The sequence below is a fragment of the Channa argus genome, chromosome 23, assembly GCF_033026475.1.
Source record: "Channa argus isolate prfri chromosome 23, Channa argus male v1.0, whole genome shotgun sequence".
Classification (NCBI taxonomy): Eukaryota; Metazoa; Chordata; class Actinopteri; order Anabantiformes; family Channidae; genus Channa; species Channa argus.
Window position 1 is genome coordinate 10,869,429 of NC_090219.1, and position 17,124 is coordinate 10,886,552.

Consider the following 17,124-nt stretch of genomic DNA (forward strand, 5'->3'; position numbering starts at 1 on the left):
GGTTAACTGTGGTGTCGTATTTTTGAAGCATTCCACTTGCTCCAGGTCTTCTTTACTAGTGCTGTTGATTGATTTAGTTCCAAAACTAGGTCCAACGTAAAGTGTTTGAGTTCTACATCTCGTGGTGTAACACAGGAACCGCACACTTCACCATTTTTCCACTGGCTTCCTATGGTTCTAGTTTGGGGAGTGCGTTTACATTAATGCTTCCCTCTATAAAAAATACCTCTGCAAAACACTTCCAGGTCTGTGGCGCCGGAAGGTAGAGCGGTCGTCCACCAATCTCACGGTTGTTGGTTCCATCCCTGGCTCCTCCGGTCACATGTTGAAGTGTCCTTGAGCAAGACACTAAACCCCAACTTTGTTGCTCTCGATGAGTGTTGGCCAGCTGCATAGCAGCTCCCCCATCGGTGTATGAGTGTTGGTGTGATTGTGAGTGTGAATGGGTGAATGAGAAGCAGTGTAAAGTGCTTTGAGGTCCAAAAGGTAGAAAACCGCTACATAAGTGCAGAACATTTACAGATCATTTGGGCCTGTTTTTATAACCAAGTGTTCATCTGGAAGAGTCCAGGAAATACGTGTGGACCAGGACTACTTCTTCTGTAGTATAAACAAGAAGAAGACAGTATCTAAATTGAAATATTCCAATCGATGATGTCACCTGGAGGAGTTTTTCAGGTAGAAGCAGAGAGATCTTTTTATACAGGGAAGGTAGATGGAAGTTTTATGTCATTTATATAAATTTACTCCTCAAACTAATGCAATAGGAAGTAAGTTGAATAATTAATGAAGTTGCCCTTTAGGCGGCATAGGTGCCCTGTGATTCTGCATTGGTCTCCAAATTTCTCTGGCGACCAGACATCAAGCGTCCAGCTCCTCCACCCTGCCACTCGCAGCCCCATGCCAGTGGGTGAAGTCACTGTAGCTGCTGTTCTACACCTGAAACTGTAAATAATAAGTCAGATTTGTTCTGTATATTTTGTGGCCTCATTTAACCTCTGAAGTTTATGGTCTGGATCACTGTTTACAGGCCATTCTTTGTTAAATCTCCTGATTCACTGACTACGTGACTGGAGTTGAGGTCACACCTGTGTACATCCATTAACCAATAGGCGGATGATGATTTCTCCTGGTGCAGATCATATTTTAATGATTGCATGGAGCATAGTTAACCCAGTTATTCATATGCAGTTTTTACACATCTGTTCAAGGAAATGACTCACAAGCTTTGGAAATCAGCAGCCAGTGGGTTAAATGACAGTGGGCGTCAGCAGTCTGTTGTCTCCTCTCAGTATCTTCTGCTTATGGCAGTGCGAGCAGTAATGTAACAGGTTCACCTGGACATCAGTAACAGCCTTTGTCAGATGGTGTCTGGGGATGAATGGCACCGAACCACAAGCAGGCGCTTAGTGAAACTCTGCTAACCTGCCTGGTTTGTTAGTTAAGTAAAGATCTTGTAGCAGATCATTCACTTCACCCACATGAAAGTGCGGAGAGCAATCAGATAAGACCGTCACCAAGCTGACCAGAATTATTTTTAGATAATTATTTCACAGCTCGCGCCGTTATATCGCATCTTAAGGCTGAGAAAAGCTTCAAAGTGCCAGATAAACGCAAAAAGCTCAAACTTGTAGTCAGTCACTGAATGAGCTCCTGTGTATTCACAGTGATGAATGCAGTCGACCTTCTGACTGCACGACTCGCATTTCTTGTAAACAAACTGTTACTAACTCTTTGACTTTACTATGGTTTTCTTTTGTCAGTATCATCCAGATGAAGATGCTTCCAATGGTGTTGGATTGTAGAGATTATATGACCTAAGAAATTGTTTTTGTGTTGGAGTCATGTGAGAGAAAAAAAAAAGTGTTTATCTTTGGATCATTTCGTGTAACAAAGTCATGTCATGTTTCAAATTAAATGGTAAATACTGGATGTGCAGGTTTGGTTTCATAAAGCTTGTCACATTGTTTGCATCTTTACAGTGAGCAGGATGAGAAGATATAACAGAGTGAGCATGTAAAGGTGAACTGAACAGGTGTTGTGGGCCACAAGAGCAGCTCCCGGGCCTCTGAAAAACTTCAGTTGTCTTATATGTTGCTGGAAAATCATGGATTGGGTAAGAAATGTGCAAACTAGACATAGATAAAAATGATGATTGAAGAAAGACAAAAAAAAAAAAAAAAGAAATACACAAAAGAAAACAAAAACTGTGTCACTGTGTCATTTTGAGTCTGGGGGGGGGGGGGTGTTTATCTGTGCTGAGGGGTCCTTTGTAAAATGCTTTGTATGTGTTTGGAACCTGTTTTACCTAAGAACCTGGGATTTTTGCTGAAAAATGTGACTTCTGTCTGCAGACCTGTTCTCTGGGGTGGGGATGGGGGTGGTAATGGTGATGTGACACTTCTGCCTGTTTCGGATGGTGATGCAATTTTCACCTGAGCACGTTCGTCCTGAATCTGCTTCGTCAGCCGTTTCTCTGGGTGAAAATAGCCTGAGGTAAAGCTAAAAGTGCCGTCGGCCATTTCGACTCCTTATTAGATCTGAGCAGCAGAAGAAACCTGAACGTTTTGAGTTACTCAGCTGGTTCTTATCGTTGCGTTACAAAATACCCTGAGCACCAAAGGTCCATGTACATTTGGCTCAGGTGTCATTATGCAACCTGCAGCAGCTGACACACTGCTTGCACTGTGGATATCATGGATGTATAATCTACAGTGTGTAGAGGACTGAGGTCCTGAGGTTCATAAGCAGTGGATTCTGTGCTGCAAAAACTGAAAACAATCTTTTTTAAAAACTGCAGCTCGTCTGAGATTCTGGATGTGATATGTGGTGCAAATCCCAGAGCTTCATTAAACATTTTCATAAACCTAGAGAAAGGACGGGAAAAAGACAGCGACCAGAGGGAAATAACCAGAATACCTTTTCATGAGTTCATTCAGAGGCTGAGCTGAACATACAAATACACCGTCAGTTTGTCTGTTAGCGTAAAGCTAACATAGAGTTGATACTTAACTCATTCATCCCCATCATCCGAGTTTTTCAAAGTGGATCCAAGTCCTTTTTCACGTGCTGCTCCCAGGTCAATAATTAACTTTTGAGCAACACATTTTAGGACTAATCAAGAAGTCCTACAGTTGCCCAGAATATTTAAAGTGTGAACATCTGTACTGCCAAGCCCAACACTGCAAACTCACCCTGCTCTGCACAGACATTTAAGCCAATCCGTCTAATGTCTGTTGAGATAAAAGCCACAAATGTCAACGGAGTAATGCCGCCATAGGGAAACTCAGATGACCACCAAAGTCCAACCTCACCCTTTACCTTCCATGATTCTTTTTATAAACCCTTAAGGCAGTAGAAGTAATCGTAGTTGGGATATTTTGGTGGAGCTCGATGCCTTTTTAAGTAAAGTGTATCAGAAAAAGCTGTTTGTTGAATTTAGGTGAAGCACCTCGCTGCAGACTGCAGATTGTCTCAGAATTATTGCTGAATCCCAAACCATTTTCTGCTGAAATGAACATCTTCTAGCACATGGGAAGAGAGATGGGGAATTACAACACAGGCCTATGTCCAAACTCTAAGACAGGACACATGACTCATGTTCAACACCCCTAAAATAGCAAATGTGATACATCTAAATTGTTTCCTCCTTAGCATTAAATAAATACTAAATCCGAAAGTGTTTCTAATTTAAATCTGTCTCTGTCAGAGACAAACAACATAGATACAACACCCTTAGTATGTGAACAGTAGCAGCAGAAAAACACTGATAAACTATATTTAGGAGATCTCCGTGAATCACTCCACCTGTCCTCCAGATCTCCCCATAGACATGATAATGAGCAAAATCCTCCATCTGTCATCTCACTTACAGCAAACTCAAACCAAAAACTGTTGTCTGAACAAGCTAAATTTAATTCTGCTCTAATTAGTTTTGCAACAAGAGGCTGCAGAGCAGGCTGGATTGCGCCTGTGGTGATCATACAGTAATCGATCATCGATCAGTCAGTCTACAGTCAAGTTTGTTAAGACTGACAAATATCATAATAAAAAAACAAATATGAGATACTGTTCTTCAGTTTGAAGGAATTCACATTATTAGCAGTCAACTGTCACTGTAGTCCTGTCCTCATTAAACAATGTCTGGTTAGTTCAAAACGACGTACGTCCACATCAGGCATTCCAGCACTTTTCTGCAAACTCCTTTGCCCGCATTAAAAAAAGACAATAAGCACAGGAAAGGAGGAAACATGTACACCCTCTGGAGGCAGGTTCAGAAAAGTTCACTTTCACTTTCACTTTTTAGTCAGGATGGGAAACACAACAGAGAGAAAACGATGCTTTCGACCAGCTTAATGTAGGTGTAGATTCTTCATGGTCTTCATGGCTTAATCGGTTCTGAGTTGGTACGAGTCCCATTTGTTTGATCAGTGGAATTGTTAGGTGGTGAGCGTCTCTAGGGTCAAATCTGTGCTGTTGTTGTCATATGAGTCAAAGAGTGAATGGCTGTTAAACTGACTAGGAAAGTATCCCAGGACCAAACTGATTAAAACGTCATGAAGCAAGTCCAGTTAAGTCCAGTCCAAAAAACATGCTGGAATGGACTTACTCCAACTGAGGTGTTGTATTTCTCTCTTTGCAAGGGAAATACTTGGTATGTAACATGTCAACAAGTTTTTATTGCCTTTCTAAGCCAACGTCCCAAAAACTTACGAACTCTGTACTGTAGTAAAATAGGATCAATAGGTCGAGGCAGATGGCCGTCCACCCTGAGCCTGGTTCTGCTGGAGGTTTCTTCCGTTAAAGGGAGTTTTTCCTCTCCACTGTTGCCTATGGCTTGCTCCAGGGGGAATTGTTGGGTTCTCTTTATATATCTTTATAATCTTGACTTTATTCTGTAAAGTGCCCTGAGATGACTTTGTTGTGAATTGGCGCTATATAAATAAAGTTGAATTGAATTGAATTGAATTAATAAGGCCAATAAGTCCATGACATAGCATTTCATTAGCCAGCTATTCAATTTCTGAGCTATCAGATCAGCACTGAAGCATGACTTGGGTGGGAGCCATTCCTGGATAATAATGTATTAGAGTTTTAGGCTTGTGTTGGCAGCTTTGTCCTGCCATTGTTGCCAACTTGGTGATTTAGGACCTTTAAGTACTGGCTAAAGTTTAAGGGATAGACTTGAGAAAGTGTTTTATATGTATTTTCTGAAATCACGAACCCACTATTCACCCTATCTTCCCCCCACCCTACACCATCTCCAAAGAAAAAGATGATTTAAAAAAAAGGCAAATAGAATCTGCACCGTTGAGATTCTATTTCCATGGTGCCATCATTGTCACACAAGTAGGTGCTGCTGACACAGTGAATTTTGATTTATAAACTCTGCTGGAGGACTAAACGTTACGTAAAACATGGCAACACATTAATTATCAGCGGAGCACACTTACCCTTTCTGCTGACTGTGCTGTGCCAAAGAAGATGGGGATGAATGCGAGCCAGATGATGCAGGTTGTGTACATAGTAAATCCTATGGGTTTGGCCTCGTTGAAGGTCTCCGGCACACTGCGTGTCTTGATGGCGTAAACAGTGCACGTGACCATCAAGAGGATGCTGTATCCCAGTGAGCAGATGAGTGACAGGTCAGAGATGTCACACTTGAGGACCCCGCGAGCGTTCTCGGGATCCTGTGTGCGCTGCTCTCCATAATCCACAAAGGTGTGCGGCGGGTCGGCTGCAAACCAGACAAGGACACCAAGCAGCTGAACTGAGATGAGCGAGAAGGTGATGACCAGTTGGGAGGCAGGTGAGATGAAGCGTGGTGCCGTCACTGCCTTCTTGCCCTGCTCAAAGATGCGGTGGATGCGGTTGGTTTTGGTGAGCAGGGCGGCATTGCTGAAGCACATGCCGAGGCCGAGGAAGATCCGGCGGAAGGAGCAGACGACAAGATCAGGTGCAGAGATCATGGGAAAGGTGATAATGTAACACAGGAAGATGCCCGTCAACAGCACGTAGCTCATCTCCCGCCCAGAAGCTCGCACAATGGGAGTGTCGTGGTAGCGGACAAAGGTGATTATTACAAATGTGGTGGCGAGGATACCTAGAACGGAGATGAAGACAGGCAGCAGCGCCCAGGGTGAGTGCCACTCCAGTTTGATAATAGGGATGAGCTGGCAGCCGGTGCGGTTCTTGTCAGGTCTCTTCTCATAGGGGCAGAGCTCACAGGTGAACTCAGTGGCCTGGAAGTGGTACCCCTCGCAGCGCTCGCAGTGCCAGCAGCACGGGACACCCTTCACCACCTTCTTCCTCTCGCCGGTCCTGCACGGCATGCTGCACACCGAGAGCGGCAGAGAGGAGTCGCCGGTGGTCCACTGCAAGGCCTCCATCTGAGGAGAGGGAGGAGGAAGGAGGCTGGTCAACGTTTGTCTTCAAACGGAACAAACGGCTCAGAATCAAAAATTTGGGTCAGATGACCCACCAACCACCATTTTAAATAAAAGGTCACAGTGTAACGTTTTATCATTCATGAAATAAACAGATTGTATGCACAGGTCCACTTACTAGCTTCATGCCAAACTTTCTAAAGCAATTTTAGTCAATCTGTTGTTTTCAAGGTAAAGATGATTATTTTAGCCAAAGGCTGTTTAGGCTCTTACATTTAAGAAGAGGTGATTGGTCCAGTGTCCAATGACCTTGTATTCTGCTGTTGACCTGTTGTTGATCTGATACTGGAAGATGTCATAGCGTCCGGGAGCGTCGCCATTCTCGTTGAATGTGACCGGAGTCCCTGCACTTCCTGTGAAAGCACAAAGCAAAAAAATAAATAACAGCTCTCAGGGCGGACGTCAGCACCAAATTTAACATCGCCAGACGGGGATGTATATAACCTGACCTCCTTTGTTGATCCCAATTACAGCCTCTTCAAAGAGTCATCACTTCAGTGTGAACATGTATTTTGACATTTGCTGATGTGAGTGACCCTGTTATTTTTAACCAGACAGTCTCAATTAGGGACAGTGTCGGTTTTGTTTGAATCGTCTCCAGTGTTGTCTTCTAAAGCAGCACACTTCTATTTCCTCTAGCTTCTTCCTGCTGTTCCCTCAGGTTTTTCCTCTCACAACCTGACTCGTCTTATGACAGTTTCCCGCCACCGGCCTGTCACCAAAACAACCACACAAATGACTTGTTGCCATATTGACCCGATCCTTCCTGCCGACTCAAAACTCATATGATGTCGGACACTGCTCACACTGAGCCAGCATTTTAACAAAGCCAACCCAGAACACAGGACGCAGGACACAAAACACTGTCCTCAAAGAAGTGTGAGCTGCTTATCTCTGACAGAAACACTACATTTCATTAAAAACAAAACCTTTAAGTGTCCTGTTTCTGAATAACTGTGAAGGTCTACAGCACAGATGAATAAGAAAAATCAGGTTTAAGGTTAACATTATGGTGACTTGAGCTCATCTCGAAGGGCTGTATGAGACTGTATGAGAAGCCTTTTTCCCAGCCGTTTGTGGTTTTTGACCTTTTATATGACCAGCTGCTCTAAACATTTATGAACTGAGCTGCTGCTGCTCGGCGTCTATATGAACACCATCGTGATTTTGCCACTCTACAGGTTGGCGTTCACGTAAACCCCTCAGTAAGTTAAAGGACGCCTCCTCTGATACTGAACTTGCTTCTTTTGGTTTTGTCTAGTACACGTATTTGAATCCCATTAAACTACTCTCTGATTTCCGTATATTAAAATGGTCATGGTGTTGACCAGAGCTCCTCCAGATGACATCATGTGAACTCCTAATGATGATCAACTCATCCAGGTGATGTAATTAGGAGGAATTTTTCAGCTGGAAGGAGAGAAATAGATTCATTTAAGGAAGTCAGAGGGAGGTTTGAAGGCATTAATATACATTTACCCAATAAACTAAAGCCATAGAAAGCAAGTTGAGAACTTTAACTTTCATTCCTACCCTCTGATATGACCAATATGACGGTTTGTTAAAATAGCACCCCATGTAGGGAGCCATGCATCTGTTCAAAGTGGACCCCTTTTGGCATCAGGCGCCAAATTCCGTACAAAAATGCCAAAATCGTGACCATTTTCACATCATTTTTTCACCCTGAACAGAACAAAATACTGGATTTAAAGTGTGTGAACATTGGTTTGATTTGGTTGTGTTATTAAAATGTTAAAACAAATGATAAAAGCATCTGCTAAACAGTAAGTTTATGTTACGCAGGCAAGTTTCCCTGCGTGTACAAATGACGCACAGCACTCATACACCCTTCAAAAACCGTTCACACTCACTTTGACTGCGTCAAGCAATTTCGAGTCACCAATTAACCTAACATGCATGTTTTTGGACCGTGACTGGAAACCAGAGGAAACCCACGCAAGCCTGGGGAGAACATGCAAACACCACACAAAAAGACTCAAACCCAGAATCTTCTGGCTGTGAGGTGACAGTGCACCACAGTGTAACATGGTCAGGTGGATGAATGTGGCATTGATAGTAAAATAATGTTGCCACTGAACAGCTGGTAACTTCCCTAATGCATTTTAGCACCATATTAAAGAAATTTGGTGGTAAAGGAGGTTTGAGGACGAAAAGGTTAAGAATCTGTTTCTAAATTCAGATCGGCAAACAGATAATGCATTTAATTCCTAAACCGAAAGGTGACATCGCCTTGGAGAATATTCTGGTTCTGCTCATCCTTCTGAAATCACTGTTTCCTAATTCTCACAATTTTTTCTTTCAGCTGCTGTGTCCACTGTACTGTGTTGTTATTGTACAGTAGTGCGGTGTTGCTCGCCACAGGGCAAATGTAACATTGGGGCCAGCGGTCTGCAGCTGCTGAAGCAGAAAGGAAGAGCAGCAGATTGGAGCTAAAGAGCTGAACAACACCATCAACACACACACGCACACAAAAAGAGGATTTATAATGAAGTGAGTGGGCAGTGGTTTGATTCTACCCAGCCCTGATTCTCTTCTCCAACATGAATAAAAGTATCACAAATCATATCAGCATGGAGATGAATCACCGCAGCTCGCTGCAGGATGCAGAACCCCTGCACCCCCTCCCCCCCCCCCCCTCCCTCCTTCTCCACCACAACTAGCTCATCCTCTTTATCCCCCACTTCACTTCAGAGAATCTGTGTTGATACAGAATTAACATCCTCGCTCCACATTAATTCCAAATATGGTAATCAACATAACTCTGTGGTGACACATGCTGCAGCATTGACAGTAAACACAACAGGGGGACCCACAAACAAAATCTGCTGCTGAGAAAAGGGCAAATGTTAGAGGGGAATCCTCTTTAAGGAGCATGCATACAGTATTTAATGCAACCACAAGGGGCACAAGCCAGTCTCTTCTTGTCCCAGTGCCAAGTCTGGTCGGAGGGCATCCGACGTAAAACACATGCCAAATAAAAATGCGAATTGTGACTTCCACACCTGATCGCTCGGGCGGTATAACAACGACCGCCATTGGTCGAAGAAGGAGAAGAGGAAGGTGTGTTCGTAGGCAGAGAGAGAAGAGGAAAGCTAAGAATGTAGGACTGACAGTAGGGACTTTGAATGTTGGGACTATGACAGCGAAGGTTAGCTCAGGAGTTATCCTGAAAGAGGAGTTTGTGAGGAATGTTCTAGAGGTGAAAAGACTATCAGACAGGTTGATGAGTCTGAAGCTGGAAACTGAAGGTGTGATGTTCAGTGTTGTTAGTGGAACCACAGGTAGGATGTGAGTTAGAAGAGAAGGAGAAATTCTGGAGTGAGTTAGATGAAGTGATGCTCTGCCATGTATGAGACAGAATACATGTATGTGAATGAGAGGGACCCAGGTGGAACAGTGAGGTTACAGGGAGCAGAGGTGAAGAAGGTGCAGGACTTTAAGTACTTAGGGTCAAAGGTTAAGAGCAACGGAGAGTGTGGAGAAGAGGTGAAGAGACGAGTGCAAGCAGGTTGGAACGGGTGGAGAAAAGTGTCAGGTGTGTTGTGTGATAAAAGAGTATCAGCCAGAATGAAAGGAAAGGTGTTCAAGACAGTGGTGAGACCAGCGATGTTGTTCGGCTTAGAGACAGTGGCACTGGAGAAGAGACAGGAGGCAGAGCTAAATGTTAAAGTGGACTTTATTATTTCCACTATTCTGCTTTTACACTGCTGAGAAAAAAGAAATCAGCATTTTCTTCAGCAGCATAAATCTTTTGCAGCATAACAGCCTCTTCCCCAAGTGAGGAGAAAACACAGCAAGAAATGAGCGAAGACAGAGGTAATGAAGTGGTGACAAAATATGTGATGATGTTTATCTGATAACTGGTCATTAAGTCATAATCAAACTTAGATTATGGAGCTTTACTGTGGCACATTATGAGAAGTGTCACTGGTTTACATTGATTTCTATGTGCAGAACCAATAAACAGTAACACTCCTTGGACAGAATTATTACAGACTTTAGGTTCAAAAGGGAAATTATCCAAGTAAGAGATGATTTCTGACCATCACCAGACCAGAACAACATAAAAAAAATCATAAACTTGACTAAGACTGGTCCTCACACAGACATTTTCCGAATCTTTACCGTGTTGAATCCTCGATCATTTGATGACTGACTAATCTTTCTGTCTGTGGCTCTAAATGCAGCTCTGACCGAGCACAGATTTACTGTTCCAGGCCTGCGGGTGAAATTCACCACTGATTCAATGTTTAATGTCTTTCCTCCTCCTGCAGAAACAACACCTAGTAGCTCTTCACATCCATAATGCCCGACACAGGGTGATGAAGCCCAACACATCTTAAGAAATCTCTGTTTCATGTGTCCTGGAAGACTCTGTACTGTGGGTGGGACCTGTATATTCTGAATATAAGGGACCATTTACAAGCTAAATCGTGGTAAAAATCTTTTACTCATGTAGTAACTCAGTTTCAGCACCGTGAGACACTTTGAGGTGTAAACACTATGACACCTTTTCAGCCAGATGCACAGTGGCCCCGAGAGCTCAAAGCACAGCAAATCGACAAAAACCCAAGCAAATGTACCAAAGCAACTTCACAGATTTGACAACAGAGGAGCAGCATTCAGAAACGTGCTAAAAAAGCCACAACCCAATGGAAATGGCTCCGGGAGCAACTAAAATTACATTTACAAATCTAAATATCCGTCACTTTTTAGTGTCCTGTTGCTATGAAAGTTGTCTACAACGGTATGTGCTTGTGTTTTTCTCAAATTGCAGTGCTTTGAGCTCTCAGGGCCACCGTACAAATGTGCGAAAGCTCACTAACGGACACATTACACATGGTTGTTGGGGGTCCACAAAATCTGCACTGCATTATCCCTGAAAACTCATCATTGAGAAAGTCGCCACCTTTATGTAAATCTACCCCGAAGGTGAAAACTAAAAACTCAACTGTCAAAATACAGCCCACTGTTTCTCTTAGCTGGTTAAAACACTGTGATAAACAGATAAAAACTGTAGTTCTCCATCAGGACCCTCAGTAGTGTGTGAATTCAAACGACCTTCTCGTGTACTAGTACACAGCAAAAGCAAAAGCTGAGTTTTTTCCACTACAGCACATTGGACCAAAAACAGTGCATTTAGTGAGTCCACCTCTTTACACCATTTTGGTTTTTTTATTTTTTTTTTAATCAAAGTTACAAAGCTGCAATAAATCTCACGTGGAAAACAATTTTTCCATAGAGACAAAAGCGAAACAAAGGGGCAAAGTAGGAGCAGGAGCAATTTAAAAAGTTAACTCCAGTTAAAACCCTCCGGTCTGTTGCTGTACTGCGACACCGTCATGGTTTGATTTTCTGTAACTGGGGATATTTTCCCTTTTATTTAGTGCTTCTTTCTGCCTCCTTTGTTCAATTGTCGTGGATTGTTCAATGGATTTAGGTTCATGAGAACATTTGTGAGAGACTTGGGTTGTTATGATGTGATGGTTTGGTGTATTTAAATGGAGCCTGGGAAGATTAAGAAACATTCACCTTGAAAAAAGTAAAGAACACATTAAACCGTGTAGGAGTGAACAAATGTGTCTTTTAAATGTGTTTTTCTTTTTTTTTTCTGGTTTTAAATGAAAGAGATTCTCGTCAAGTAAGTCAACCTTGGCAATAAATCGAACAGGAGCTTCATGAAAGAGTTTGTGAAACCAACAGATGGCCTTGATTCAACCAGAGAGAAAGTTCATCTCACATTTAAATGCCCGAGGATGTGGCATAAGCAGAAGGCAAAGAAAAGCAAATTATTGCTAATTATATATGTTGACCTTGTGTGTTCCAGCACCCACGTTCTTTTTCTGTTCAATCTGCAACTCGCTTTGACCTGCCTTTAACTAGTTTCTGACCTGTTTTATAATATAATAAAATTATCCCGTACCATGTTATATTACATTAAAGTTTATTTGATTTTGCCTTTATGCTTCACGCTATACACTGCTGATTCCCTATATCAGGTGTGTTCAGCCAATCAGAAGCCAGGGGTGCAGTGGGTGGAGCAGGAATAGTTGGAAAACCCTAATCTCTTATCTACAGGATAAGCAGTATAGTTAATGGATGGATGGATGTGAAAAACTACTCACACTACTAATTGTCAGCATGGAGCCTTCAGTCGGGTTTTTCCAGTGACCATTTCACTAACTTTATTCAAACAGTACAGCTGTGTTTTTGGGTTGGACAAACACAGACAGAGAGAATCGGAGCTTTACTTTTTGTGTTTCTACAACGACAAGTACGATATGGAGCCAAAGATGATGATCTGTTTTATATCACACCAGTCTGTACAGTCATCTGCCACAACATTAACACTACCAGACAGTGTAACTGTAACATACTGCAGTAATGGTAAAACAAGGTCCCGTCTTTAACCTCCATCCATCAATTATCTGTAACCGTTTATTCTGTTTAGGGCCACTAGAGGGCTGGAGCCTCTCCCAGCTGGCATCGGGTGAGAGGCGGGGTCCACCCTGGGCAGATCTCCAGTCCATGTCCCCCAACTTTTACAGAATAATAAATAGTAATATTGTGATGAAAGTCGTGCAGAAAATGTAAAATGTGCAAAAGAGAGTCAACTAAAATTTAGGACATGCCAGAAATTCAACGTTCGACGATGCGGACACAGGATCATTGGTCGTTTATGTGATTAATTGGGCACAGGAACACTGCGAACGCAACAAACGGTCAGGCCGGAACTCAGCCACATTCTAAAATCAGTTGTGCATTGAAATGTGCACAGTGTCTGTCTGGGTTCAGTCACTGTGCTCAGAAAAATGAGACACACTGTGAGAGAAGTTTAAAATGTGTGACGAGGGCAGAGTCATTCGGTTTGTTAGGCATTTGGGATTTTTAGTTTCCTTTTTTACCTACTCATGCAGAATCCAATGCACTTAATTTAACTCATTTTGAATTCACAAGCCCCCTTTCTAGAAAAGCTATGCTATAAAAACCTAAAATCTCATTTGTTCATTTGCTTGAACGTGACAAAAGTACACAGAGAAGATTTTCAGGGTTGTCACGGACCAATTTAGATTCGTAAACTAGAAATTAAATTTAGAGTTTGAGTTGTGAAATTTGAACTTAATAGGTGCAGTGATATTACTGTTGGAAATAAAGTAACAAGCCTTTAGGAACATCCATCACCCATCAGTCTGTAACTCTTCACTCTTCACTTCATTCCTCAAACTTATAGAAACCCATAGTTCCTGACATGTTACAGTGAATCTGCAAAATTAACATCTCAGCACAAATGATAAGGAGTGTGAAACTTAATTTTGCACATCTGTACGTGTGAAGTTTTGTGATTGTTAAAGTCGTGTGAAAGCAGACAGATCATCAGACGGCAGCAGCTCCCACCGAGCAGAGAATAATGAATCTGCAAATGGGAGGAAATAAATCTCCGACCATATTTGGCGTTTAATAATGAGCAGATGATTCCCCGATGATGCCGTCAGCATTCACACTTTCTGCTGACAAAGGCCTCCACCCGCTGGGAGGTTTGACTGCGACAAGAAGAGATTGGGCCGCGGCAGTGAGGATGAGTGGAAAGGTGATGAAGATGGAAAGGAAGAGGGATAAAGGAAAGGTTAATGAGAGAGTGATGAGCCATTTCCTCGGCTGACGATAAGGTAGAAGGAACATGGCACCTGGAGAACACCTGCTCAGCTTTATTATGATTAGCCAGAATCATCTTGTCTATCCAGAAAGTGTTCAAAGGACTTAACTGTTTCCACATTTTCTTATATTGTTATTCCAAAATGGATCAAATTCATTATTTTCCTCAAAATTTTACAAACCCACCGGTAGCCACTCGTTTTTATCATGGCTTTGTGCTTAGGGTCATTGTCCTGTTGAAAGATGAACCGTCGCCCCAGTCTGAGGTCCAGATGCTCTGGAACAGGTTTTCATCAAGGACGTCTCTCTACATTGCTGCTTTCATCTTTCCCTCAATTCTGACTAGTTTCCCAGTTCCTGCAGCTGAAAAACATCCCCACACCATGATGCTGCCACCACCACGTTTTACTGTAGGGATGGTATTGACCAGGTGGTGATAGGTGCCTGGTTTCCTCCAGACATGACACTTTGCATTCAGGCCAAAGAGTTTGATCTTTGGTTCCAAGTGTCTTTCATTTATGGTTGATGGAGGCCACTGTGCTCATTGATCTGTGACTTAAAACAATCCCGTCTCGGAGGTCTACAGACAATTCCTTGGACTTTATGTCTAGGTTTGTCCTCCGACAGGCACTGTTAACTGTTGGACCTTATACAGACAGATGCACGTTTTTCCAAATCATGTCTAATCAACTGAATTTCCCACAGGTGAACTCCAATCAAGTTGTAGAAACATCTCAAGGATGATCAGTGGAAACAGGATCCACCAGAGCTCAACTCTGAGTGTCATGGCAAAGGCCATGAATACTTATGTACATGTGATTATATGGTTTTTTATTTGAAATGAATTTGCAAAGATTTTAAACCAAATTCTTTCACACTGTCATTATGGGGTATTGTTTGTAGAATTTTGAGAAAAATAATGATTTTAATCCGTTTTGGAAAAAGGCTGTAACTTAACAAAATGTGGAAACAGTTAAGCCCTGTGAGAACTTTCTGGATGCTCTGTATCACATGTTGTCTGAAGTAGGCATTAAAAACTTCACTGGCATCTAACGTTATCGGTCATGTGGACTCGTCAAATTTCAGACTTGGAAATAAAAGTATGTGTTTTGGTCAGAGTCTGGTAATAAAATCATCTCATATTGCGAAGGTCTCGCCTGACAGCTGACACTACAAAGTGTTAACACAGTCTGCACAGGTCGAACAGCCTGTGAGGTAATAGATTAAGCTTCAGAATTTAACTTTTCAGCAGACATTCAGAAGGTTGATAAGAATAAACCTAATTTAGCTTCTTAGTTCTGATTTTCTGTGAGTGCACTGGTTTTGTATGTAAAGACAAACGGTATGGTCACGTCGGCACTTCATCTGATGCACAGCCTAGAAGAAGATTCTCCAGGAAGATGATCATTTGGTTTTATAATTCGAATAAAGGTTGCTGTGTTCACTTCAAGTTTCTAATAAGCTTAAAACCACCACAAATGTGAGGGTGACTATGTTAATGATGATGATAACGAGCAGCTAGTACCATTGAAGCTGACTGCACGGATGTGGGCCAGCAGCTCTTTGCCGTCGACGTTGGCCATTCGCGGACAAAGGCCGGGGTATCCAGCACAAACGTCTCTGTGCATTTGGTGAAGGGCGTGGGCCATGGCGTAGACGGCATCCATCACAAACTGCACCTTCCCCTCCTGCTCATAGATGGAGTCTCGGCCCACTTTCTCCAAACCTGGAGCACAAACAAAGACTCAGTTGAAAAGTCAATTATTCAAACATGTTTAACGAAGTCTGGGCGAGCTCCTGTTTTCAAAGTCAAGACTGAACTTTAGAGAAATCCTTAAACTGCTCGACAAAATAGAACGTTGCACATAAATGTGTTTGCATTAGTAGTTTGTTATATATTGACAGCATCCCATTTATGACGTGATTGTCTAAATGATTAGAAGCTGGAAGTAGGTGTGAGCTATGATGACACGGTTTCACATGTAATGATGCCCTAGACCAGCCATCACCAATTAGGTGGACAGTGGTCCAGCTCCAGAGCCAGACTCTGGAACCGACATTAAGTTTTTATTCTGTTTCAGCAATTTCATTTTGAGCGGCGATTCTTTTCTGACGTTGTTTTACGCCGCTACTCAGCAACAGGGACATCCTACCTGTCTCTGATTGGCCAGTACTCAGTACTGTCAACGGTTTAGGCTTGAGGACTGAGATTGGTCAAGGTGAGAATGTCAGCCAATCACAGGCAGAGTAGGGCGGCCTTCATTAAATAGAGGCGCGGAAAACCTGCATTCTGAGTAAAAACAGAAAACAAATAGTTTTGAAATGGCATTGAATCATAGCTTTCTTTGTTTGCTCTGAGTCTCGGATTTCACACAGTGCGTCTGTTAATTCAATGACAATGCTACTTCAATATACGTAAATCATTTGTAACATATAACTTAATGCAACTTAAACGTGATGCTGCTGCAGACCTGTACATGAGAACATTTTAACATTTTTATTTAGGGTTGACCGTGTCAATTTAATGACAGGAAAATCGAGCTGTCACACTTAGAGGTTTTAGTGAGAGGAAGTTCTAAGCTTTGAAAAGAAATGAGATAAAGAGAATATCAGAATCAGAATCACCTGTATTGTCATTGCTCAGCACAATGAAATTTGCTTGTGCAGCCTCTAAAACAATACTCGCACTCACACAGTCATAAATAAATAATACGTAAGAACAATAAAGATAAATCACAATTTAAGAGCATATATTTCACATAAATGCTGGTATTAATGCTACTTAATTGTTTAACAATGCTTCATCGATTAAATAATGTTGTTTTTCTGTGGAGATGTTGAAGGGGGGCAGAGCTGGTTGTGTCCAGTTCTGTATATTATAATATATGTAGTATATTACAAAAAGCATCATTAAAAGGTAGATGATAGTGGCAGTAATAGATGGGGGACATATAATTAATTTTAACCTCTGGGGACCAAAGTTATCACAGTGGATTTCAGCACA

At 42.2% G+C, this 17,124-nt stretch overlaps 1 protein-coding gene across 4 annotated transcripts in view; it reads right to left on the reverse strand.

Annotated features, from left to right (window-relative positions):
* grm8b (glutamate receptor, metabotropic 8b) overlaps nucleotides 1–17,124 on the reverse strand; it is a 95,576-nt gene that overhangs the window by 14,683 nt on the left and 63,769 nt on the right. For 3 of the 4 annotated variants that reach the window (XM_067493309.1, XM_067493310.1, XM_067493312.1), the window contains 3 exons: nucleotides 15,646–15,846; nucleotides 6,660–6,799; nucleotides 5,454–6,389 (listed from right to left, as the gene is read on the reverse strand). In XM_067493309.1, the coding sequence (XP_067349410.1) occupies nucleotides 5,454–6,389; nucleotides 6,660–6,799; nucleotides 15,646–15,846 (1,277 nt within the window). The remainder of the gene's footprint in view (nucleotides 1–5,453; nucleotides 6,390–6,659; nucleotides 6,800–15,645; nucleotides 15,847–17,124) is intronic. The other variant, XM_067493311.1, reaches the window with a different exon arrangement.